This window comes from Calidris pugnax, unplaced genomic scaffold (assembly GCF_001431845.1).
Source record: "Calidris pugnax isolate Ruff unplaced genomic scaffold, ASM143184v1 scaffold13, whole genome shotgun sequence".
Taxonomy (NCBI): Eukaryota; Metazoa; Chordata; class Aves; order Charadriiformes; family Scolopacidae; genus Calidris; species Calidris pugnax.
In genome coordinates, this window is record NW_015090810.1 from 17,017,001 (window position 1) to 17,043,694 (window position 26,694).

Consider the following 26,694-nt stretch of genomic DNA (forward strand, 5'->3'; position numbering starts at 1 on the left):
TGAGGAGTACATTTGCTGTATAGAGCAAAATTCAGGTTTCTGTTGTCATTGCTTGCCAAGGAGAGCTGGTTAGGAGGCAGACAGCGTATGGTTACATGACTGCTGTGGTTTGCATGTAATCTGTGGTCTGCTTAATTCCTTGTTTCGTAAGAGACATAATCTTACATGTAAATAAAGGTGTATTTCATATTATCCTAGGGTGGGTTTTTTTTTTTGTCTCCCTCTTCTTAAGGCTAGTCAGGGAAGACCAAAACAAAGATCAAGTAATCAAATCAAGACCTCCTCTTCTTTCATTTGCCTGTTGTAATGATAGCTTAGGAGAAACTCAAAAGAAACCAAACATATTCATCCAATTTGCAGATGCTTTTCATTGTATTTGCTGCCTGAAAACGCAAAGAAATGACACTCTCCTAGTGTGTCTGACTCTCTAATAAAATCTTAACCCCAGAGTGTTACTCACACAGATCTTTTTTTTTAACAAAATTTGAATCATCTCCAAAGCATTTAGATGTTTTATGCAACCAGAGATTGTGAAACTACTAACCATTTTTAAAAAAGATTAATTTAGGCTTTTGTTTCAAAGAATTGTCCATTAATTTCTTCTGTCACGTTCATTTTTATAAGCAGTAGTCTAATGGTTGCTCCTGACTTGTTTATCCTGATTAATTTTATCTTGTTTATGATGATGTACAATTATTTGCCACATGGTAATGTTTCTTTTGCCTGAGTACATCACTAAAATAGCTTAAAGTAATCATTTTTTGGTCTGTAGCAGCTAACAAATCCTGGGTTTAATTTTGGAACAAGTTATTTTTGTTGAAATCTCTTAGGTGAAACTGTAAAATTTCATGATCCCTTCCTTAAATTATGATAATCCTTTTATTCACATATATCTGGTACTGTAAGTGCAGGAATGATAACCTGAACTCGAGCACTGTTTTCAAAACAGATTTTATAAATAGAATGGTATTCTAATTTTACTCTTGTAAAATTTGTTGATTTATTGATCTTTTATTATTTAGTGCTTGCAAGTTGTGAAAAACACTCCCTGTTCTTTTCTTTAGAGGAAAGAATGGTGATAAATGACATTTCCTGCTGAAGAGCCCTTCAAAACAAATAGTATGGATTGTATTCTCAATGCACCTAAAGCTTCTCTGGTATTCCAAGAAGATTTTATAAACAATGTTTTTGAACAACTCATGCATTTGTGAGTTTAAATAACACCTGGTTTAGGCTTTGTAAATGCTGATTGGCTACATGAATTGTCTCCAAAATGGATCAGAAATTTCCCTTTCTGGGGCCTAAAGAAATGGCATCTAAATTCTTAGAAAACAAACCAAAACAAAACCCCAAAACAAACAAAAAAAAAACCCAAACAAACCAAAAAACCCCCAAACAAACCAGAAAATAGCAGAAACCTGGATATCCCTTTCATCACCTCCTGTAGTGCTAGGGGATGTCTGGTGGTTGTTCCCTCCTCTTTCCTTTCCCCAGAGCTATTGTGTGTTTTATAATTTGGAAAGAGGGCAATACTGTCGGCCTTCCCATCATTTTTATTCCAGTGAGTCCAACAATGCTCACAGGCCATTCCTCAGCCTTCCTGGAGAGGCAGGAGAGTCACCACCCAGGCAGGTTTTGAGAGGAGGGACACCACCTTTGGCTGTTGTGTTCTTGGTGCCCGGGCTGCTTCACTGGACGGTCTGTTCTGGAACCGCCCTGTGCAATCAAAAGACAAATCAAAGGGGTTTGTCTTTCTCATTTGGGAAACTCTGAGCTTCTTCAATCAACTGCATGCCAGCTAATTATGAGGTCTCAAGAAGCGATATTGGCAGCGGGGAGGAGAGGCAGTTTGGGTTCTGTTTTGCTGCTGTCACTTTCTGGGGTTGTGTTGAGCGGCTGTGAGAGCAGGAATGCATTTGATGTGGAGGACGCCCATGCTGTACTCGCAGGAGTCTAGGAGGAAGAAAACTCATGACCTATAAGCCATAGTGCTAGTCAGGACACCCATTAGCAAAGCCTTTGAAGATAGGAACTAAGGGTTAGAGAGTCTAAGTCTTTGATTGCAACTCTTTGTAGGGAGGACCTGAAGGCAGTAATAACACTGTAGTACACAGATTCATAGGCTTGGAATGTCACCATGACTTTAATAGTCCAAATAATCGCCTTTTCTTACACTCCCAGTTGAAGGTATGATTTATAGGGGAACTATAATACATCTCCTGTCCCTTCTAGCTCATTTTCTAGCATTTAACAATAACCTAATTAGTTCTTTAAAATGCATATTTATTTAACTTATCTGTCTTCTCATTCCTTTTTAATAGCTGCTCTGGTGAGAATGTGGTAAAACAGACCTACTACTGCAACTGAGGCTTTGTCTAGACTCTGTAGTTTTAACTTACCTAGTGCAAGAACGGCTTTTATCAATGCAAATTGTGTTGTAGCAGCAGTGACCGTGTCTGTTTATACCAGGGCAACTATGTGAGTAACTCCAAATGATGTGTGAGTCCTTACGCTGTTGGCACTGGGAATATCTGGGTGACATCGTTTCTCTGTCATAGTCCTCCCAGTAACCTAAGGTACAAGGCACTTGACCTCCTCTGCCTCTTTTCACCATGTATAAAAATGGGAGTAATAACTCATCATTATCCTAGCCTTAAAATACCTGGAGGTACTTTATTATTACAAGACTGGGGAAGGAGTCCTATAATTACATGGGCAGAAAAATACATTTGTCGAAAGACCAGATGCTTAGGCATACATGCAAATGGGAGATTAAAAGCTTCGCTTCCTTCTCCCTCCGACATCATTTTCTCCAGATTGGAATACTGCACTTTGTACTTTTACAGGGATAAAACTGATTTATCAGACTGAACTCTAAGCTCTCCTAAAATATCAAAGCTGGGTCATTATCTTAATGTCTAGGCTAAGCACTGCAGACCCAATGCACATGTTATCCGAGATGCATCTTCATTGCACACTGACAGAGATCCCAAGTCATTTATTCAGTGGAGTTATATCCTTGTAAAACTCATGTAGATGAAAATAGAGCTGGAGCCTCATATTTCTGCTGTTCCATGAAGATTTGACATCACAGACATATTTTTTATACAAATGACCATGCAAACCTAAGAATTGTGCATATTTTTGATGAATGCTAGTTATTTGCCTCATTTTCATTCCTTTTCTGTATACTGCAGAATAAAGTGTAGTTCTCTTCTCGCAGGAAAAACTAGGCTTACTCCATGCTAAGCCTTCTGATTTCTGTGTGGTGGTGTCTTCAGATACTGGAAAACCACTTGTCCAGACATGGTTGTGCATTCTTCTTATACTTGTTATATGGTTAATTATAAGTTGAAGGAAGAATATTTTGGGGTTTGACACAGGGTTATTTTGGTATTAGTCTGGGGTTGGTTTTTAGTACTGTGCACTGCTGCTTTTTTCACTGCTTTCATTCTTTCATCTTGCTTCTGTACCAAAAGCCATTGCCTGTAGTTCTCCGAGCAACTTGTTATTGAAGTAAAATAATTGCACACATACAGCTATCACAATAATATTTTTTTCCCTTTTGTGTGTATTGCCTTGACGGTAAGATTTGAGAAGGCAAAATAAAAATTAGGTCCAAACACCAATTGTTCTGTTTCTTTTGCTAGATGTATCTACGCCAGAGGCTGGAAGAAAATTATTGGATGCCTCTGTAGTGAACGGTGGCCTGGCACCACAAGGAAAGCAGAATGGGGCCACGCAAGTGACAGTACAGCGCAAGAGACTCCTTAAGGCTCCCACGTTGGCTGAACTTGACAGCTCAGATTCAGAGGTAAAAAAAATCAGGACACAACTTGCTTCTTGATTTGTCAGAATTGAGTCTTATTCCTTAATTTGCTGATTTGATCAGATGAGAAGTGACTTTGCAGATTATAATCTGAATTTTCCATGAGTGCTCTGTCAGCCCACAGAACTTCAAAAGCATTAGATCAGACCTCAAAAATGAGAATATTCTTTAAAAAAGGTTAAATGCTAATTTTGGCCTTAAACCCAGTGTTTACTTATTTTTCTAAATGCCCGGTATCTGTCCACAGTGTGCATGTAGCCATTATGCTTTCGGGACTGCAGGCAGACATGTTGCACCCTTCTGGCGCCCATGGGGAAGCTGTCACTACAGGCCTCAGATGTGAGGCCGGCCTCACCGTACCCGCTGTTAAATAAAGAGCATCAGCTGTGCCAGAGGGGTTGCAGTTTGGTGCAAATGTCAGGGCATTTGTTTGCTGTGTAGGCTTGGGAAGTAACACCCAACAAACGTTTCACAGACAGGGACAAGCAAATACCACTTAGATGGGGAAAAAACTTTGAATCCATCCTCTCTTAAATGAAGAGTTAAAGATGTAAAGAAGCATAAAGAGGAGAAAAGCTTCTAAAAAGCTCTCTCTTAAAAGCTCCATTGTATATGATCCTCAAGAAGTGCCAACATTACATCCTCAAGAATGAGCTTTGTCTTCTGCACCAGTAGTACTATTAATTGAGTTTGGACCTTTCTGAAAGTTAAGCTGTCCGGAAAGCACATGCAGGCAGGGTTTATTCACAGAGGCTAATTTTAGCCTGGGGAAGGCAGTCTTCCCTGACTCTCTTTCTCTCCAATAAATGGGGAAGGAGGGATTTTCTGACAGGGTGCTTACAAAGGCACCTCAGCTGAAAGTTAGGAGGCTGAGGGCATATATGTGGGGAGAAATTTATCTCTTTGCATACTTTCTTGATCTGTGAACGGTTGACCCTCTTTGTACTACGGGTTATCCTATGGGTGGCTTCTGTGGGTGCATAATTTGGTGCATCTCTTCTGAAAGCAGGAGAGATTTGCATTCTGAAGTTGCTCAGCAGTCTTTAAAATTACAATAGAAGCTATATATGAGGGTTTGTTAATATGAATGAAGCTGGGCAGGATGCAGGAATATTAAGACCTGCCAACAAGAACTGGATCTTGAACTTACAGCTTCCCAGCTTGTAGCTAATACAGCATGATATTTCACACAGAAAAATGAGCAAAAGTCAGTAAAAGAAAATTTTGTAAAGTGAAAGAAAAAAATTTTGTGAAGTGATCCTTGTAGAAGGAATAAATAAGATGTCTGACTGTGACTATGGATTAGGGAATACTGTGTAGACAAGCAAAGTCATATAGAGCAAGCTCTGGAACATACAGCAAAAGATAAATTGAAAATAAATCAGCCACATCGAGCTGTCACAGAGAACAGATGCTGTGCTGGTTTGAGTCAACAGAAGTGGCTGGTGAAGTAAATAAGATGATTAAGATGCTCAGCAGAATCCTGGTTGGGGCCCAGGAACAGTGCTAAAGTAGTGTAAATAAACAAACTAAAGGGAGTTTGGGTGAAATTTTTCTGAGCTAAAGAGTGGGGCGGGATGTATAACATTTGAAGAAAGTGAAGATCGCTCTGTCAAAATGTCTTATTTCTTCCCTGACTTTTACTTTGCATGTAACACACAGACGAGCATATGTGTTGTCCTGATTGCCTATGAATGACTCGGCCACCTCTTTGCCTGCAATTTGAATTGGGCTTACCCTATTTAGAGTTACTCACTGGTAGTTAAATTATGACTATGTTATGCCCTAAATTACAGGCTGCAAATATCTGCACTGCTGAGCTGAGGACCTCTAAATGAGCTATGATGCAGACGCCTTTTTTTCCCCCTGCATCCCCTTTGTTCTTCTCTCAGCTGTGTTGTGATGCAGCCTACGCCCCAACACGCAGTATTGCCAGCCAGAGGTGAAAGGGAAGGTCTGATACAGCCCTATGCCTGTTTGCTGGCAAGGATGAATATTGTACAGCCCCTTCCTGCTTTCTGTCCTTGCTTTTTTTCTGCATTGCCGCTAGAATCACAGTTTCAGAGGGGGAGCAGGAAGTGCCATTTTGCTTCGTGTGGCTGAAAGAAGTAGCAATCTAATAGTGATTTTTGATACAGATATAAAAATGGTATCTTCCTAATGAAGCTGCAGCTATCCGGACAAAAATCATGTCAGTAGCATATTTAGATATTTTCAGGTGATAGCCTTCAAAGCTGCAGCTTTCTCATTACCTGTAAAATTCTAATTGTTTAATTGTCTATGGAAAAGCGCGTGGTCCCAGATGTTGGGTAAAACAACTGATGTAGTTAAATGTGCTGCTCGAACTTCCCTACAAGCTTCCCATCACAACTGTTTTGCGGGGTCACTCTTCATGTGTTAAAGTGAATATATTCTTTTGGGATCTGGGCTGGTTTGAGTCCCTTTGCAAAATACTGTGTTGTGGGAACAGTATACATCACGGTGTCCTCACGTACAACGCATACCCTTGGGCTAAGCGTAGGGCAGAGATCACCTGATGGGAATTTGGAAAGGCCTCTGCCCTGTGATGCATGGTGTTCATTGAGGTGATCCTGCCAGCTATTTTTTTTCTTACTTACTGTTACCAAAGAAGGCAATCTTTCAGCCAGTGGAGATTTTCCTGCTTGCAGTTCACGTAACTAAGGAAATTTGTGAGAGAGAAGCTCAACCACTTGCTGGATTTTAGAGCAGGTCACTTGTTTGATCTGTAAATCTCAACAACTTCAATGATGTAAGTCTCCTTGGTTAAAAGCGTTCACATTAGAGCTAAAGAGCATTCACACTCAGTCCTTCCACTCTGTTCCTTTGGGAAGCTCCTGTGATGATCTGTATCTTTCTGGTGTCTGGTGGCCAAAGGCAGAGGTTTTAGGTGAAAGCGAAGGGTTTAATTACTTGGGTGGCATAATTCTTTAGATAGCTGAAGGTGGTAGTCAAAGCCCATTTCACTTTCATTTATCTTGCAGGGATTGCTCTTGGCTGTTGTGATGAAACGTGCTTATATAATGAATGAGATTTCTTTTCAATACAGAACAAAGGAGGTACACACCAAGATTAGGGATTAGAGAACAGTGCAGTGGTGATCAGATTAATTTCTCTTTGAAGTGACAAGAGTCACTTGTATGAGTGGCTCTCCTTCCTTTGGAGACCAGAGAAATCCAAGTGCTGATTCCTTGCTAATGGGAGGTGTAAAGTTGAGTTAAGTATCTCCTGGAGCTGCAAGTCGCTGGTAGTTCTTGAATACAATGAGGAAAATTAGCAAGTTACAATGGATTCGTGCACCTCTCTTATGATCTTGTTCTTTCATGCGATAGTTGGCTACACTGAATTCCAACCATGTGCCATTTTTTCCAGTTTCTGAAAAAAATGAGTGTTGAAAATTCCATTTACTCAGTGCTGTGTAGAATCAATGTTTTTCTCAGGTCTTCTTCTAGGGCATTGAGTGACTGAGTGGTGCAACATACCTTTGATACCTTGTGATTTCTGTGTGCTAAGAAGTAGTAAGAGAAGGAAAAACGATCTCTGAGGAATTATGTTTCTTTTCCTCTTGCCACACAGGAGGAATCGGTGCACAAATCAACGAGTAGCAGCAGCATCTCGCCCTCACAAGTGGAAGACCCCTCTCAAGAAGGTACCAGCAGCAGAAAGAGTGAGTTCTGATGAGAGCCCAGTGGCTGCTTTTACACACTTCTGTTGTCTTCTGTTCTATGAACTTTGAAACATTTATAGAAAGCTGAAGCTGACTGTTGTTAATGGAATAAATACCTAAAGCTGAACCCTAGAACCCACTGAATAGGTGAAATGTGATTAAGGATTGGAAGGCATGAGCCTCCACTGTATGTGAAGTATCTTTGTGAAACAGAAGGTTTCATACTTAAAGTTGCTGTGGAACTGTAGGGGAATGGAGGGTGAATGGGGGGTAGTGTAGCTATACTCATCTCATAAAAGAATTTGTTGCTGCAGAAACACATTCTCACCTAAGACCAATTTAAATGTTTCCTTCAATTGTGTCACTGTTGCAGCGAATGTCCTCAGTTGAAAGACACATAGAAATCACCAATATTTCTCATAAGTACCTACTGGGAAGAAGAGAGGATCTATTCTTTTTTTCAGGCATAATTGTTGCAGGCTTTACTGTGTAACAATATTTTTCATTTGTTTCAAAGTGCTTCAGTTTCACTGGAAAGGTTTTGTAATGACACATGTAATCTGTGCATGTACTTTGTGTGCACGATGGTGAAATAAGTGGAATAAGCCAACATCCCGAAGCACTGAATTTATATACAATGATAACTAGACAGTAGCATGCCTATATTTGTTAAGTTTATGAATATTTCTGTTCTCTCAACCTGCAAATTGTGGTGAGTGTGGGACCTGTCTTGAAGATGTTCTGAGTATGGATGTGTAACTTCAGCCACCAGTAGTGGAAATTCTAGCAAGTCAGTGACTGCTTTAAGTACTGAGCAATGCTATCCAACAGAACTAATTTTTCTGTACTGGTTGAATCTTTAGTGCCTCCAAAGTTCTTGCCCATATCATCTACGCCACAGCCTGAGAGACGGCAGCCACCTCAGAGACGACACTCCATTGAAAAGGAAACGCCAACCAATGTGAGACAGTTCCTACCACCTTCAAAACAGAGCTCCAGATCACTTGTAAGTGGAGTGGGTGGTAGGAGAGAGAAAAAGAGGCATGCTAAGGGTATCATGAAAATTAAAACTTGGCTTCAGTGTGATTAGAACTTGACTCAAAGAAAACTCCTCAATTCAGAAACAGCCTTTGGCTACTAAAGACGTTTTGAAATCAAGATTTGACCTATGTCTCTCTAGCATATTTATCCAAAATCCCAGGTACAGGTGCCTCAGAAAACATTTGCACTTTGATTAGGACTCTGGGTAAAGCCACGTGTCTTGATTTTATTTCAGAATGTTACCAAAACAGATAAACTTCACCTTACTGATTTTCCATTTGAATAGAGACGATTCCAAAGCAGTGGATCTATTTTGGGATTTGGGGGAATTTTCTAGTTGTTGGAAGTATTTTAGTTAATGGCTGAATGAATGGAATGGTTTCTTTTCTTACCACCTTAAGAACTTGTGTGGCAATGTTTATACATGTGAAAGCTCTTTCCGTAATCTAAATCAAAGTTTGTCCGTGTTGCTTTGTTGAAGTTACTGAGGCAAAAAACTGTATTACTGCTTGAAAAGAAAGTACAGTGCATTTGATCAATTAGCTTTAATTGAGAGCTGTTTTCCAACAGAGTATAAACAGCAAAGGGTATGAAATCCTGGTTCGTTTATGCTGACATACTGATTAGTGCTTTGTGATTTCATGCAGGATATGTTCCTCGTCTTTTTTCCTACCAGCAGGGTTTTGAAGTATGCCCCATGAGGTGCTGGTGAATACAGAAATCGATAAACACATCCTGGTTGTTGAAAGGAAGGGAATTTTCACTCACCCCATCTTTTAGTGCAGTGGTATTAATGGGCTTTGAAGAGTGTTCTTGTTGGCCCAAGAGATGGTGGCCAGGATCCAAACCTATTAGATGATAAAGTTGAAGGGTAACAAGAAAATAATCTCCAAATATTCCCACAACACACTTCCTCCTCTTCTTTCCAGAGGGTCTGCTGGATTTTGTTTATTATATCCTTCAAAGTAGAGGGCAGTTTCTCATTCCAGGTGAAGGTCAGGTAGCATGTTGGTAAACACAAAGCACAAGTTGACTTCTGCCAGAGTGAAGCTGGAGCAGAATGTATTGCAGCAGAATCGAGCTGGAGGGTACCTTCAGCATGCACATATAGACACTGCCATCTAAAATGGATTGCCCTGCCATCGCCTGCTGCACTTGCTGTGTCTGAAAGCACAAGCTTTATTTTCTGATAGGCCTGGAATCATTCACAGGGATATTGCTTAAAGGGAGGAGGGGAGAAAGCATTATATGTTATACTGAGGCATTTGCTCCATCACACTTTTAGTGTATCTAAATATGTTACATCCTTGTACTGATATTTGGGAGGGGATTGTGCAACTTAAAAATCTTATATACGAGGCTGTTACTTCAAGTAGGTCAACCAAGTTCTTAACAGGACTTTTTTGCCCACATACATATTTTCCCTCAATCAGTCTGTTCACTGACATATGCCTAGAAGAACATACACAAAATTAAACAATTGCAGAAAAAGTAATTCAATTATTCTGCTCCCCCCTAAAAATACTAAAGGAAAAGGGAGAAAAAGACATTAGATAAGTCAGACTAATGTGGGAACACAAGGGAAAGGGTTTGCTAATTTCTTTTGTGCTTGGATTTTCTGGTGGTTTGGGGTTTTTTTTAATCTTTAGAGAACTGTCACCCAGCTTGGTTTTGACTATGAAGCGAGGAAGAAAATCAGTAGTGAAATGATGTTGTGTTAATAAGATTTTATTTGATGCCTAGAGTGCTAATTCTTTAACTTGGCAATGGTGCCCTCTAGGGTGTGACGGACAACTCCCACAATACTTTTGTTTTTCATTTTGGTAGATGGTTTCTGATATGCTGGCACCGGCCCAGTTCCACGCTTTGGTTTACTGCAAGTCTTTCCTTCCCCTGAGAGACGCCAGCTTCTTTCAGTGGCTGCGCCAGATGCTGCATATGTAACATTGCCCTTCCTGGAGCGAGCGCTTCTCAATACGTGTAGAATATTATTTATTTTTTTATTTGACTTCATACTTCTTCATCCCTTCCTCCAGGATTGATGGAGTTTCATTTCTTATCACCTGCTCCCGTGGCCGCAGTTTCTCTCCAAGGTGAAAGAGACCTCGTCAATAAATAGCCCTCAGTGCCCCTGAAAACAGGCAGGGGCTCGCTGCAGTCTCTTCGCAGGATTAGCAAGAAACTGCTCTGTCTTGCATACTAACGATGGTTTTGTGAACTGGCATCTCATCAGAGTTAGACCTCAGTAGGTGGGGAGGGGAAACAAACTTGGAAAAATGCCAAAATTAGTCCTTTTGATATGTCACCCTCCCGGTGCCACACGGAAAGGCAGGGCAGTGATTCTGGGGGTTCGGCCCTGGTGGTGTCCGTGCTATAGTGAGCTGACTTGGTGCTTTACACAGTGGGGTGAAGCCAGTGTCCTGAGATGTACATATGGATGCCTTTGTAGTCTGTTTGCTTTTTTCATTATTATTATTATTATTATTATCTTTTTTTTTTTCCTGACCCAAAGGACCAAAGCTAATGGTTTCATTCATACACAGCATTCGCTTCTTTGCTTCCTATCTATTGTTCAGGTTCCTAGGATAACCCGTTTATTTCCAAGGATGACTTTCAGACCACTTTTTTCAACTATGCAAACAGCTTCTCTGCTCAGCTCTCATCCCGTTGAAGCAGCCATGTGCGGGGTGGCAGGGGCTATGTACTATCTCTGTGAGAGAGCTTTTGCCAGCAGGTGGAAACCCGCAAAGGTTTGCCTCTTTTTGCTGGCTTTGGAAATCACCTTCACCAGCATGTTCCCTCCTAGGGGAGCACTTCCTAAGCTGTGGCAAGAATTAAAGCTTAGGCTGGGACATTGCACCTGATTGACGTTGATTTCGATGTGTGTAGGATATTTGTGTGTCTTCAATCACCTCACGGGGAAAAGAAATCAGTTCTAAAGGACAGCAAACTAAAAATGCAACATCACAAGATTATCAATGGGACAGACCTTAAATGTTACAGCACATGAAGATCCTGCAGCAAAAGTCCAGCAAAGCTGTTGTAATCCTTGGACTGTGTTGAAAAGAATAAGGTTCTATGTTTCTAACATGATACACTGTAGAATGGAAGGGCATTTGCAATCTGTTTTACTTGAAAACCTACATATGGTGTTGGTCCTCAGCACACTTACGTATCAGAACTTGCAGAATAACTAATAACTATGTACCAGGAAGGCAAATCCACTGAAAAGAAAAATGAATTCATTTACCCCTATGTAGAAACAAACATGAATCATTTAATTTTTTTTCATGTCCCGACCGGTGAGTGAAAGTGTAAAACCTATTGCAGGAGAGTTTATAGTTCAGATACCCAGTGACTTCCTAGAAACTTTTAGTCTGCAAAAGCAACAAGAGTTTAGAGTACTTGACTAATTTTTAGAGACAAATCTGGCACTTGTTCATATTGCAGTTTACTAGGGCAGCTCATTTGAATGCCTACTGACATCCTTTGATGAGAATTTTTACAAGGAATATATTAGAGTAAAAACGTGTTAGTCATAAGGACCTATTAGGAGTATGTATGCTGAGAATGACCTACAAAGCACTTTTTTTTCACATTATGGATATGTAACTCTTACTACCTGCTTTTCCTGAATATAAAGAAAAAAACACACATAACACACATACACCTTAAGTTATTATGGTGTATATAATAAGATTGCAAAGTCAAAGTGTTAAACCAATTCTCACGAGGACCATGGAAACTTCCAGTCCAAGATAGTATTTTCTAAGTAAGATTTTTTTCCCTTTAAAAATAAGAATATTGATTCATCTTTACTATTAAAATGAGTATTGAGTACAATTCCAGAAAATCAAGACCATTCCAACCACATTTTGTCTTTAGTATATTCTGTTGTATGCAAATGTTGCAGAGAGCTGAAGTTCTCTCTCTTGGAGCTGCCTAACTTGGGTGCAGATTATTGTTGGGAGTTTGAGCAATAACTCCAAAGCATCATTGTTTAATGACATTTAGTCAGAGCTCAGCTTAATTTTAATTAATTTCAGTGCCTTAGAGCTAGTGTTGAAACAAAAGATTTTCTCGTGTACTTATTTCTATTCCGAAAAGGAAAAAAAAAATAATGATCAAGCCGTTTTCTGAAACCAGCATAATATTTATCTTTCATTAATGTTGCATTAACATTTTGTTGTCCTTGTGTAACCTCTGGAATTAAAACATTAGCATTTAAACATGTGAACATTTTCTATGTTTCCCCTGTTGCCTGCTAGCGATTTCTATTTGCTTTAGCGATAATAATTTTCGATTGGTGCAACAACAGGCCCACACTATTCCCCTAGTACCTGCTCTACACCCATAGCAGATCCGCAGACTTTCTTCAAAGGAGCAATATTCCCTGACGTCATCGTTCTGTAAATTAAAGGAATGGGCGTTCATGAGGGGGAAGGAAGAGCTTCAAGTAAGAAATTTATTTCTAAAGGACTTAAAGCTCTGATTGATGACGGGCATTCAGCCAGCCTCATTCACCTTGGACAGTTTCTCCCAGTCTCCCACGATGCAGAATTGAGGGGTTTTGCTGGCATTGTGTGCATCCCGCTTTCCCACCCACTTCCTCTCCCGGCTGGCCCCGGCCGTCGGCCGTGCCTTCTCCATGGCGAGGCAGTTGCTATGGGAAGAACCCCGAGAGAAACGCTGAGAGCTGCTGGTTAGCTGTAAGGTTGCTCGTAAGGAACAGAGGGGATTTTGTTTGGGCTGTGCAGTTTCACACCTCAGAGCAAATTGCAGTTGCTTTTGATGTAGTTTGTTCTTTCCCGAAAACCAGGCGTTCTGTGCCCCAAAGGTTTAGCTGGCAAATCTAACAAAGTTCACTCAATTCTAGTCTTTTGTGGGGTACCTTAAACAGAGTGAAGTTTCTTTGTGTTCCCTTTCTAGATAGGTAAGACAACAGTTTTTAAAAATGTGGTGGTTCCTAAATGCTAATGTTTGCCAGGTCTGCAACGCAGAAAGATTTTCTTTTTAATCTAATGGAAAGACAGAACAGACCTCTGAGTACATGGAAATGGAGCATTTCACTGCTAATCCGATTCATCACTTCAATTTGTAAACGAGATCTCCAAACTGTCAGCCACGTCTTTGTATTTGCAGGAGAAATTTCCTTCGTTTATTCAGAGAGCATTACATGTCATTGTCATTACCCCGGAGTAGCCCCTCCGGGCTGACTGAAAAGGGTCGCTAGGCATAAAGCGATGGGAGTTCCCACAGAGGTTTCTGTCTTTCTGTTGGAAATGTATAATCAACTACAGGGTTGGATTACAAATTGGGTCGGTGCTTTTTATTCTCTGGTACCAAATTCAGGAGCTCTCTACATCCTAAATGCTGTAATGCAGAACAGACACAAATTTTTTTAAGTGGGAAGTTGTGTTGTTGGTCTCTATTTGAGTCTCTGACATTAATAATGCAACATATGCAAATAATGCAGTTTTCCTGCTTTATATTTGGAGATTATTCTATAAAGCTTAAATTGTGCTGTTACTTTCCTGGGGCAGAAAGGAGACCTCTTCTGCCTGAACTGCCATAACCTTCTGTAGTCTTGGTGGGATTCTGATCCGGTGAGCACCGAGATGTGGTACCACTGAATAAAAATTTCTGCTAGAATGGGCTACTAACAACTTTTCTTGGCCACTCTGGGCACCACAAAGTCTCAGAGAAATTGTGTGACTTCCAACAATGTACTTAATACAGTCTGCCAAATTACCTTTTCCCTTTCAAATTACAAAGCCGAACGTTGATTGATTTGAAACAAATCTTTGTAATAAAAGACAAACGCAGACAGGGTCCGGTGGTTTGGGGGGTTAAAATGAAGAAAACTGTCATTGTTGTGAAGGCTGAGCATCAGACCATTTAGATCACACTTACGCAGTCTCCCACGGTTTGAAACTCATGTGATGCCCATGAATGAGCCAGTGCTATTCCAGTTTGAAGGGAGAAACCCTCTATTGCTGGAGTTACTAACCAGGTGGCTGGTTGTCTAGGTTGAAGTCTGGAAGAAGCCATTTGACTTTGAAATAATATGGGGTTTTTGGGTTCCAGGAGGAGTTCTGTTACCCGGTGGAATGTCTGGCTCTGACGGTGGAGGAGGTGATGCACATCCGTCAGGTGCTGGTGAAGGCAGAGCTGGAGAAGTACCAGCAATACAAAGATGTCTACACTGCTCTCAAGAAAGGAAAGGTAGGGCTGGGTCTGTGGAGGCTCTGAAGCTTATTGAAGGAGGCTGGTGCCACAGGCCTCCTGTTTACACATTTGTTTCTTACCCTGTATTGGAGACGAAGGAACATCCACCAATCTCCCCCTAAACGTATAACATACGGGTCAGCTCCCTTGAATTTTGTGCAGAAACATCAAAACTTTTCATGAAAATACCTTATTTATTTAGATTGTCTATAAAAATGCAGTAGTGTTTGAAATTATCAGAGCGTACGTGTATGTTTTAAACTTCACTGAGTAAAGTGATTTCTGCCCCATGCCTTCTGCAGTATTTCTATTCTAGAAAATAGAGTAGCAGCTAGCGGTAGGAAATTACAGCTGGTTTTTCATATGAATCCTCACTGTCAAGCAAAGAGAGAATGAAAGCCTTCAGAGAAAAAGACCAGAGAAAAATGGTTTAGTGATGGTTTGGAGAGTTAGGTTGATGCTTGGACTAAATGTTCTTAAAGGTCCCTTCCAACCTAGACAATTCTGTGATTCTGTGAAGTCGGACAACATGTGACTCCAGAATAAGCTTTAATATTAGATAATCCATTAACTAACAGGTTTTTTTTATGTAAACTGCAGATTGGGTATGGGTATTTACCAGTAGAATCAGTGTCCTTTTCTTCTACTTTTGACCTGTGCTTCTTGAACAACTCCAGCAATTGTGTTTTGACTTCACAGTGTATTTCACCTACAGGCCTACCTGTGTCTATTATGCAGATTTAATTTTAAGATGTAATGAGCTTTTATCAAATCTCAAAGTAAGTTGATGCTTTAATTGATTTGCCCCGCTATTAAAATTGTTCACTTTTATTTCCAAACAAATTTATCTAGCCTCACTTGAGTCTTTGGATTTCAGTGTATCATCTTCCTTTGAGTAAACTGAATAGAATTATCCCACTATAAAGAAGGTTTTCCTCAAGTAAGATTACTATTTCCTGCACCTCCTCTAGTGTTCAGGAACGTAGGATTGGAAGTAAATCATCAAATGTTATCACAGGCGAAAACTTTGTGTCCCAGAGCCTGACCCACACGGTTAGGAACAATTTCCAGCCTAAACGTATTCATGGATAAATTTATGCCCATTTGTTCTTGTGTTCTTCAGCTGTAAGTTACCCTTCCTTACTGCTGTTACGCTTACCTTCCCATTGCTTTTTTTGTGTAGCAGTGACAGAAAAATCAGTGAGGAAGGAGTAAAAATAAGTTAATAATTAACTGGCAAGTATTTAATTCATGTTAAAAATTAAAGGAGTATTTCTAAATATATGAAGATACAACTCTAGACCATTCTTTTCAATATCATCTTAGAAGTATGGGCCCCAGAAGTGGATGTGGTACTGCAGCTGTGGTCTCACTTATGGCGACTGACAGATGAAGTCATTATTGTGCAGGTCTTTACCTAACACTGTGGACTCCTCTGTTCTTCTTTTAGCTCTGCTTTTGCTGTCGAACAAGAAGATTTTCGTTCTTTACCTGGTCTTACACTTGTCAGTTCTGTAAGAGGTAAATATTCAATATCTGTTAATAAATGAGTACAATTTCAGAAGGAAAAATGCTGATTTATACATTAGAAACGTCCAGTTGTTTCTGCTGCATACTGTTGTTTTTATTTCTGTAACAGTTGATGTTAAAAAAATTATGCAAAACCAGTTCCTTCCCAAGTGACAGAATGGCTTCCTTCGAATGAAACTCTTTATTCAATGAGTGAAATAAACACTCATTTGTCTTTTATGCTCATGGGACAGTGGATGGAATTTATTCAGACTCCCCAGTCAACAGTTGCGTAATCTCTGTTGTTGGGGAAAACATTTCAGGCGATTTACCTTTTGGATTATTTTTGGAGTGTTGGTGGGGGGAGAAGGGAAAAGGAATCATTTGCAGGCAAAATGAAGAATTTTAAGTTGTGCAGTGAGCCAGTAAGTCTGGAGATCTATGGAATCACTGACTTACTGTGTCAGTTACCAAAGGAGGTTTCTTTAGAGGAAAAACAGCTCTTTCATTTTGTTTTTTTCCTATTTTTTAATTTAGCCGTAGTTCTTGTTTAGCATTTCTCCCTGCTTCTGGCCTCATGTTACAACTGAAGTTATTACACTGAAGAAACTTTAAAAATAAAAATGTTTGTTTAATGGGAGGATGGGGGAGGATTCGAACTCCTGAAAACATTTATCCATTATTCTTGATTTAAATGTAATTTTTCCCAGTGAAATGATTCATGCCGTTGCTTTCTTCCACAGGCCTGTATGCTCACAGTGTTGCAAAAAGGTAAGTCAACAAACTTATGGCTAGATTCTTTCTAAAAAGCAGTAATCTTTGTAATGATACTGCATGTTCCTCCTGCTATTCTCAACAGATGCGGTTGCCATCAAAGCCATATTCTACTCTCCCCATCTTCTCACTGGGACCTTCAACCTTGCAAAGAGGAGAAAGTTTTATGAGGCCAGAGAAACCCTCTACCAGTCACCACCGATCACTGCGGAGCATGTCCAGGTGAGAAACAACCCTAGCTCACGTTGTGTCTCCTGGAAGCGCTTCCAAAGTGTTTCATGCTGAGTTATCATTCATAAAGAAGATGCTGTCTACCTGTTTTGTGGTTGTCAATGTTTCTAATGCTTGTAGGAACTTCTCCGAAGCCTGAAAATCCATGTCTCTTCCGCTCATTGCTTTGACTTACAGAAATAGCAATGCTAACAGCACGGCTTAAACCTTTTTCACTTTACAGGTGAAAAATAATGAGAGTCTGGAACAACTGTGTTTCTGTAGCACCTCCCAAAAAATATCCTTAGCATGGCTTTTTTCTGGTGTGAATAGACTCTCTGGAGATAAGTTTTGCAGGCTTAGAATCACTCACTGAATGGGAATTCAATGATGTCTTCCACAGATTTATCTTTGTTTTCCCTAATTTTTCTAATTCTAATTTTAACTATTTTTTTTTTCACTTTGACATTATCGAGTTATCTACTGGTTTTATATCTTATGTGCAGACAATCTGAAAAACTAAATATAAAAGAAATGCTCCTTTTTGAGGTCATCTACAGCATAAAACCTCTGCATAAATCACTAGTGCTATGATGCTGTGTCAAATTAGCCAAACGCATTGTCTCTTTATATTTATTAATAAGATTGTGGTTTTTAAGGTAAATGTTACACATACCCTCAGTAAGTGACCCTGCAATCTTGCTGGCAGAAGCTTTCCTCTCTGGTGTTTGGTCTCCTGGTGTCATTTTTGGGACAGGAAAAAGGAAGATTTAAATCGAGACCGTTCTGATGTGCTGTGTCCTGAAGGAAAACGCTGCCTTGCTGCTAAATAATGTGACACGTCCTGCTCTTTTGCCTTTCAGGTTGACCTCAAGGTCCAAATCTGTGGATAAGTCACACGAAGAGTTTCCCAAAGAATTAATGGAGGACTGGAGCACGATGGAGGTGTGCGTGGACTGCAAGAAATTTATTTCAGAAATCATCAACTCCAGCCGGCGCAGCCTGTCCCTGGCCAACAAGCGAGCCAGGTTAAAAAGGAAAACACAGTCCTTCTACATGTCATCGCCGGGAACCTCCGAGTACTGCCCCTCGGAAAGGACTATCAATGAGATCTGAGCCTTGTGCCTTTTCCTTTGCTTTCGTCTTCATGAGGTCATCATCCATGGGCAAGGTCACTGAAACTGGATTATCATCCCGTTGCTTCAGTTTCACCTGACTGGCTTGAATTTGCATTAGGTCACAGGATTTCCTACTCCAACGGTTCCCGGGGACGCAGGACGCTGTGTGTGGGTCTGTGCAGAATGATACCCCACGGGTCAGCTGCTCCCACTGGGAGAAAATCAGTAGTTTGAGATTGTTGCCTCTTTTGTATGTGCGCGTTGAAACTAGAAAGCCTTTTCTTGCTTTCAATCTTTTTTTTAACCACGCTTTGAATCATTTTTCAGGAGATGAGCTGAAAACGTCACGTTTAATGGAGAACCAAATCTAACAAGGTGTCAGTGTTAGCAGGGTAGCAAACAGTAAGTCATATTGGCATCACCACCCTCGGGATGCTCACGTCCTAGTGGAAACAGCAAAGTGCTGCAGCGCGCACCGGGCATGGAGCGTCAGCAGCTGGGGTCAAAACCATCTTCCTTTGAACTGCTTTGGTTGCTCTCAGATCAGGGTTCAGCACGGGACTCTACAGTCTGTGTCCTGGGGCAAAATAATGCTGTGAAGCTCTTTGCCCGTGAGGTTGGCCGTTCCCCTGAGCTGCGGTACTTTTTAAGCCTTAGTGTACTTCTAAGTGTCTCCTGAGCAGGTTTTAGTAGTTTACTTTCTATCTTGAATGTATGACGATGACTTACTAGTAGCAGTGGATTTTAGTAGTAGGCAGAGTTGTACAGTTTATGGGGAGGATGGGAAATAAGGGAGGCTTCTAATTTTACCTGAACACCTGTAAAGTTGTTCTCGTTGTTACTCAGAGGAAATGGTGGGTAAGGTGTACATTTGTATCATAATGGAGCACACAAATACTGCTATAGTTACGTCTGACAGCATATCCGCTGAGAACCCCATTTTTTCTGGGGTTTATAACTTGGCTGTAAAAAATCGTGTTCTGCTGAAATTTGGGACGGTGCTGTCTCAGATTGGGAGCAATCTCTCTCTTTTTTTTTTCTTTTACCTTTTTTCATTCTTTTTCCCTTTTTGATTCACCTACGAAAGAGTGCTAGACTAGGTGTTTAGAAGTTCCAAGAATGTTACAATGTTAACTGACGTCTCATGCTTTTTTGCACTTTTTTTTTATTATATATTCTAAATACTTTTTTTAAATTCAGGCATAGCCAGAGTTTAGTGAATAATTTGGGGCCAGATCATTTTGGTATTTAAAAACAAGCTAACATAGCCAAGATATTAATACTTGAAAATCAACTACTGTAACTTTTTCATAAAATTTTTAATACCCTGAGGCATATTTAATATCTATATAGCAGTGTATTATAGAATGAACTAGCAGAAAAGTTTCAGATCTATTTATTAACATTTCTATACTTCAAGTTAATGAGAGATACCTCAGAACTGCTCCAAAGTAGCTGGGTCTGGATTTCCGTAACATGATTTTAAAGATGTATTAATCACAGCAGATTCTCCCGTCCGAATCTCGTGCATCGATAAGCCCAGGAGAAGGCAGAGAGCCCCCCCAGCCCCGGGAAGGCACAGCCCGGAGGCCGTGGGGCACCGGGGCTGGTTGGTTCCCCTGTGGTAGCTGGGCTCCAGCCCCGCTGTGGGCTGCCTCCTCTGCCCAGGGGAACAAGGCTTCCCCTTCAAAGCGTATTTCCATGTTACGTTGCAGCCTTCGGAGCAGGCACTCGTGTCATATCTTTTGAAGTTGATTTGAAAAGCACATGCAAAAGTCTCCTTAAACCTTCCCAGGGACTCATCCGTCTTTATTTTTCTTTAAACGCCCCCTTGGAAAAATGAGAATTTTGGCATATGCAGGGCTTATTGAAAGAATGTTTTTAACTTTTGCTGAACCAATGCAAAGAGGAAAACCAGGGCTCAGGGCTAACTCTCCATCGTAGCTGTCCCGTGTAAGGTCAGCTCTCCTGGCCCTCTCCTCGGGATGCCTCTGGAAGCGGGCACGTCCCAGCACCTGGAGTACTGGCAGGAGAGGAGGCTGTAGGATGGCAGGGGGTGAGCAGCACAGACAGGCTCATTGGAGAGCTCTGCTCTTGCTGGAAGGGTCACCTGATCTCAGTCACATCAGCACTTTTTCTCATTTCTGTGCCAAAACCCGGCCGTGTGTTTGCTGCACAGTGCATCAGGAAAACTCGACCGAAAGAAAGGCGTGAAATCTCGCTTTGTGTCTCCCCCGTTGTTGTTCTTAGCATTTTCTCCTGGAGATGCCCCAGCCACACGCTACGGTCGCTCAGTCCTCTGCGGGCAGCCCTCTCCCCTGGCATCCTCAGGCTGCTGAGGTGCAAGGTATCCCGTGTGCTTATGTTCCCCTGAGAGAGGGATGTAGGATGTTGTGGAGCAGGCAGGATCCAAGGGCTGAGTCCTGAGTGTGCAGAGGGAAACGAGTCCCTGTGGCACGCCTGTGTCCCCCTCTGCCTCAGCAGTGTCCAGGACAACTCTGGGGAAGCAGCAGAGCCTCGGGATCCAGCTTTGCCCTCCCAGGATGGCCCGTAGCCCTTGGCTCAGGCCAGGCTCTTCTTTGCTAGCCCAGGTGTGAACACCAAACGCCGCCATGGTGGTACGGACTGCTCCGTGTTGCTTATGCGGAGCTGCTGTGGGGCAGAGCATGGATACCTGCCGTTTTCCCTGGAAAAATCCCTGTGGGCTGCTGCGAGACGTTGCAGCAAGCAGTAGGAAAGGTGGTGCAGGGGGCTGCCTCCCCCCTCCCTCTCGGCCACGGTTGCTCCGCGTTACCCTGGCATTTCGTTGGGCAGCAGGGGAAGCGGGGGTTGGTTTGTCACGCGGAGCCTGAAGGAGCTCTGTTGCCTGGATCTCGGCAGAGTGGGCTATTTTTAGCTTTCCATCTCGCTGCTTGCGCTAGCATCCCAAATCCACTGCAGCCATTTGTTTGCCTGCGCGCCCCGCGGTGCTGCCCAGCATGTCCTACTTACGCTCTGAACTTCACGTTAGCCTCAGAGGAGGAAATCAGAAGCTTGTAAATACCTGTAATATATTTATTAATATTTAGGAAGCCTCCATGGATCATGCAGTGGGAATTGACTTTCCCATGATGTTTTAAAAAGGAAATGAGTCTTATTTATATGTGTGTTGGCTATTCTCTTTATTACAGTTAACGCTTTCAGCCCCCTACTACAGTTTGCACTCCGTAGGCATTTTAGAGGGAATTACTGCTGGAAAGAACGTGGGACCAGCACGGTGAGCTCCCTCCCAGGAGGTTTTTTCCAAATCTTTAAAGTTTTTTCTTAGCTTTATTAATATGCCCAAGGTCTGTTTAAATATGTCATAGGAGACCCGGGGAGTTAGACAAACGCCACTGGCAGCATCAGTTTTGTTTGGTATGTGAACCTGGTTGTGGAGAATTCAGAAGCAGCTCTGCCTCACGGTGGCGGTGGAGGAGGCGAGCTGGCCTGTGCTGCAGCTCCCGCCCGTCCAAAACCTGAAGCTTCAGATGTTCACGGTGACAAGATGGCTTTGGGGGTTTGTTGCTTTTTTCCCCTATTCCCCATTATTTCCTTTATACAGGGAGGGGCTGTTACCTGACGAAAATAAAATGCCTTTCCATTCTAGCCTTTGTCTGTGTTAATTATTCACATGGAAGCTGATTTAAAGGTTCTGCCTCTCTCCTTGTCTTCTTCATGCTTTCATGGTTTTGCAACATCAGTCAGACGTTTCTTTTGGCAAAGAATTGTTAATGAAAATGATTGAATAACAGCTGAACTCTGGCTGGGTTGCATGAAGGGAGGGAAACATGTTGAAGTACTCTTAGAATAGCAATAAAACTGCTTGTGTAACCCCAGTGATGTGATTAGCACCGAGTCACCGTTCCCAGCCCGCTCTCTCTGTTACCTATGTGTTGCTGCTTCCAACACTGCCGCTCTGTAGCCGAGGCACGCTTGTCCTGCCTCTCATACCTATGGGCTTTGGGAAATCTCCATCCCTCAGCTTTGGGAGAAACGCTGGCAGTCTTTTGGAGAGGTTTTAATTGGTTGATTTTAGTTTTTAAGCCAGAAGTGGAGAGAACATCGTTAGCACAACTATTACGTTCTTCTCTCTCTCTCTCAAGCTCCCTTTTCCCCCCGGGCAAGTTCAGCATCAGCTTCCACTGTTAGTCACTGGCTGCATGCTCTACAGGTTAAAACTAATTTAGAAGCTCCAACTTTAGGCTCCTGATGGCTACCTTTGTGCTTTACCTCATCCAGCAGCTCCCTACATCCTTTAGGAATGTCTGTCTTAGGAGCTGGGTCTCATCTGTGAAACAGTGACAGCACACAGGCATGAGGGAAAGGTGCCGCGACTGTACGCTCTGGTGCTACAGCATATGGATTATGTCAATGGTACCGTAAAATTTTATAGTATTTCCATGTTGATAACTTGGAGCTGCTGTGGTTTATTTCTTCTTCTTTTGTATGTATGTATCCTAAGGCCAATCTGAGAATGTTTATGACTATTGATTCCAGCTATAAAGATCTGTTTTGTTGTTTCTGTCTGATTTTTATGACTGTGTTTCACGTTTTTCGGTTCCTGAAATTACTGTTCACCAAAACTTCCTGGCAGGAGACAAACCAGAGAGGGACATCAGCTCAGTCTGAGGTGATACACAAGACACAGAACCCTTTTCCTCACACATTAGTGTAACTCCATGAGTGTTGTCCTCACGGCAGCTCCATTGAGTCCAGCGCCGCAGTCCCCTCTTTCAGCTTGACGCTGAAAAATCCCAGAGCTGCTCTTGTTGCTCAGTTTACCTGGCACAAGTTGTGAGCCTTTCTGCGCCCCGGGGTCCCTGTCTGCAAAACCAGGGTCCATAAAGAGTTACAACTGCTTAAAGAACTTTGAGAAGTGAGTGCTCCGTGTCAGGGCAAACAGGATCCCACCTCTTGAAAGCAATGAGCTAAACAAGTTATCAAATAGGCACAGCAAATTTCATGTGGTGGTAGGGTTGCTTGTTGATTTGCACTGAACTGCAATTCAGTAACTTTCTTGTTTCTCCTCTGGTGGGGCTGTTTTGTGGAGCAGCTCCTGCCTGACCCCAGTGCCGGAGCCATGGGGAGCCTGGGCCTTGTGCCCTGAAATAGTGACAGGAGATGCTGCACTCTGCAAAGGTCATCGAGATGGTTTTTATAGAGCAATTCTAGAGGAAGCCATTTGGAATAGACCTTTCCATAGCTAATAAAAAATCCATTTTTAAGGAGACAGTCTTTCAAGGTACCAGGCTACTTCGTTTACAGTCACAGCTGGAAAAGACCTGTTTGATTATTAACCCATTTGATTAAAAAAAAACGCAACCCTGCAAGTGCAAAAAGGTGATCATACAATGTGGGGGAAAAAAAAAATACATTGTTGGTGCCTGGCCTGCAGTTGCAGCGCTGACACAAAGCTACGGGCCCTCCCTGCCCGTCCCTTACCAGAGCCAGGTCAGCGCCGAGCAGCGGGAGGGCCAGGCCTCGGCTGCTGCAGGACAGGCCATGGGGCAAAGCTCCCGTGGGGCATTGTCACAGGGTGACAAATCCTGAATTAAAGGACACGGGCACGAGCTGCTGCAACTTCTGCAGGAGGTTGGCTTCCCAAGCTTGGTGGAAATAAGGACCAGGTGACACGTGTCTAGAGAGGGGCTGCGTTCTGGTGGCTTCTGTGGAGGCCGAGGCTTTGGCTTAGACCTTGAAGATGGGCACAGTTCTACTGCAGGGGCTGGTGGCCACGTTACCTGTGAGTCAGAAAGCAAAACAAAGGCACGAGGAGTGTATTTGTGCTGTATTTCTGTTAAAGCTGGTTCCCCCTCTCCTTCAGTGAAGGAACAAGGAAAATCCAAAACGGGAAATGCACTTTTTGGACATTACCAGGCCCAAAGCACAAACCCTTCCCTGCTGTCACTGCGCCTGTACCCACTGTGCGGCTTCAGGGACACCTGGGGCATCAGCTCTGACAGAGAAAGGCAATAGAATCATCTTCTTGCTTGTTTTCATGTTCTGTGGTACTGAAATGCAACTTCTTGTTTATGCGTTATTAATAAAAAGCTCTTTAAAACAGCAGTGTGTTGCTCTCACTTCCCTGAGGTAACTGTGGAGCCGGCCAGCATCGGTTCTTACCCGGCACAACTGGCAAGGGCACGTCCCTCGGTGCTTGGGCAGGTGGAGTCCTCAACCCTCGCCGCTGCAGATTCTAACTAGGCTAGAAACAAAATTGTACAAGAGTAAAACAGGAAAGTCTTGTACCAGCAGGGCCCCAAATTAGGAGCCCTTACTGACTATTCTAATCACAAGTGCCTTCCAATAAAACCAGACTCATCCCTCAACCACCTCAGCTGCAGAAGAACTAAGAAGACAGGAGTTGTGCTTCACAAAAATGCCTTTTTCTTGAAAAAATTCATAGTGAAAGCGTGACCTGCCTCCTGGAGGTCTCTGAAAACCAATGGCCCATTTTATGTTATAGCAGTTACACCCAGAAGTGTTTTGGTTTTTTTTTAAACTGAAGATGTAATTTTATTTAAGATAGCACCATAGTACTAGTACACAGACACTTTACAGAGTCCTGCCCTTCACAGCTTACAATCTAGGAAGATGCAAGAATAGGAAAGGCGTTAAGCCCTGCTCCACCTGAAGATTTTAAATGAAAAGTGTCACATCAAGGAATGTCATCTTACTCAGTGCTACTTTAAGACATCGTCACATACATCAATGCCTGATATACATCAGTTCCTGATACACGCTAAGTGCTGCAGCTCAGTGCCTTTACTGGTTTATGCAAGTCTTTCAAGCATACTGCAACTTACACTAGGATTACCCCTTTTCCCAACAAATACAACCCTTTTCCCCCATGGTGCTGCTGACCTGGTGGGGGAAAAGCTGTAAGAAGCATGGGGGGAGCATGGAGGACTCATACTCGTGCAAGGGCAAGTCAGAAAAAAAACCCAAACAACAAACACCCAAAAACCTCATTACACACAAAAGCATTTGATTGCACTATTTTAAGTTAATGCCTTTTGTTGCTAACGTGAGCCCATCTACGCCAGCATGAAAAACAGCCATCAACCAGGAACCAGAGTTTACCTCAAGTTTGGTATCTTCAACAGCTTAAAATGCCCAATTTGCCACACTCTGGGAATCACCGTTGCCATCTCCCCTCACTGTTTCCCCTGTGGTCAGGAACCATCTACCCCCATCAGGCACAAGCAATGCAGCTGTAGTTACTGGGCAGGGTGAGCAGCCTTCTGACCAACCTGGAGATCTGATACACCAGCACCAAATCCCACAAGCAGCCTAGCACCTTCCCTCACATGTGGCTTTCTGCCTTTGACAGACCCCCTTCAGTCAATGCACACCACATAAAACGGACTTCATAAATATCTTTTAGCCATTTCCAGTAAATAAAGAAAAGATGGGGGAGCTTCCCTAGGGAAGGCCCAAGATAAGCAATTCCAAATGCCCCAAGGGTCAGCTCAGACTATAACAGTGACAGAACCAGGGCAGGAAATTGAGTGCTTCAAAACCAGAGCATTTAAGCTCTGGTTAAGCAGGGTTGAACATACAGCTACAGATCCCACCAGAGCCCATGAAGAAGAGTCATGTGGTCAAGGGAGAAGAAGGGCGGGCAGCCCGTATGCAAACTAGATGAGCAGAAAGCAGAAGAGTGAAAGTGTCCAGGAAAGTTTCTTGGAAATTAAGAATCACTTCACCTGCTAAACACTGGAGCTTACTTGGTCCCAGTGTGACGGCTGCCTGCAAGGTCCTTTGTACGCTGGCAAAATGAGCAGCCACAGGAAGATCAACAAGCCCAGAGGTGCAGGAGCGTCACAAGGCAAGAACCAGCAGCGCTGTCCGGCAGCGGAGAGAGGCAGGTGGGTGATGGAACTGGCCTCTGGAAGAAAGCAGTCATTTTCCTACCCAAAGCTTCCCCACTCCCAATGAGCCTGGAGGAAAGCAGAAAAGGACTGAGCACAAGCAGGCAAGGATCTGTTTCTGGAAGAAGAAAGCAATGCAGAAAACTGATGCGTAACTGGTATTGGCCCTGAGGTGTGGCAGAGGAGTCTGGCCCTAGACAGAATAGAGGAGCCTGTGGTCACTTTTCTGGGACACAGGCTGGTGCTGGAAGGTGCTACACACAACTCAATCGGCTTTAAGACAACACTAAGCAATTATTTCAAATCTGACGCAAGAAGCAGCTTTATACAATTCTTCCAAGCCTAAGCAATACATGAACCTCTCCAAAGACTTCTCTACCCCCCTGACAGTTAGACTGCCTCCGG

The 26,694-nt window shown here is 42.5% G+C and overlaps 1 protein-coding gene across 4 annotated transcripts in view; it reads left to right on the forward strand.

The window, feature by feature from the left end:
- SPIRE1 (spire-type actin nucleation factor 1) overlaps nt 1–24,478 on the forward strand; it is a 129,690-nt gene extending 105,212 nt beyond the window's left edge. For 2 of the 4 annotated variants that reach the window (XM_014938564.1, XM_014938565.1), the window contains 8 exons: nt 3,651–3,814; nt 7,424–7,514; nt 8,378–8,520; nt 14,643–14,780; nt 16,234–16,304; nt 17,036–17,063; nt 17,152–17,288; nt 18,140–18,401. In XM_014938564.1, coding sequence (XP_014794050.1) covers nt 3,651–3,814; nt 7,424–7,514; nt 8,378–8,520; nt 14,643–14,780; nt 16,234–16,304; nt 17,036–17,063; nt 17,152–17,288; nt 18,140–18,392 — 1,025 coding nt within the window. In that variant the 3' untranslated portion in view covers nt 18,393–18,401. Of the gene's footprint in view, nt 1–3,650; nt 3,815–7,423; nt 7,515–8,377; nt 8,521–11,131; nt 11,306–14,642; nt 14,781–16,233; nt 16,305–17,035; nt 17,064–17,151; nt 17,289–18,139 lie in introns of all 4 variants that reach the window. The other 2 variants (XM_014938561.1, XM_014938562.1) reach the window with 2 other exon arrangements.
- The last annotated feature ends 2,216 nt before the right edge of the window (nt 24,479–26,694 follow it).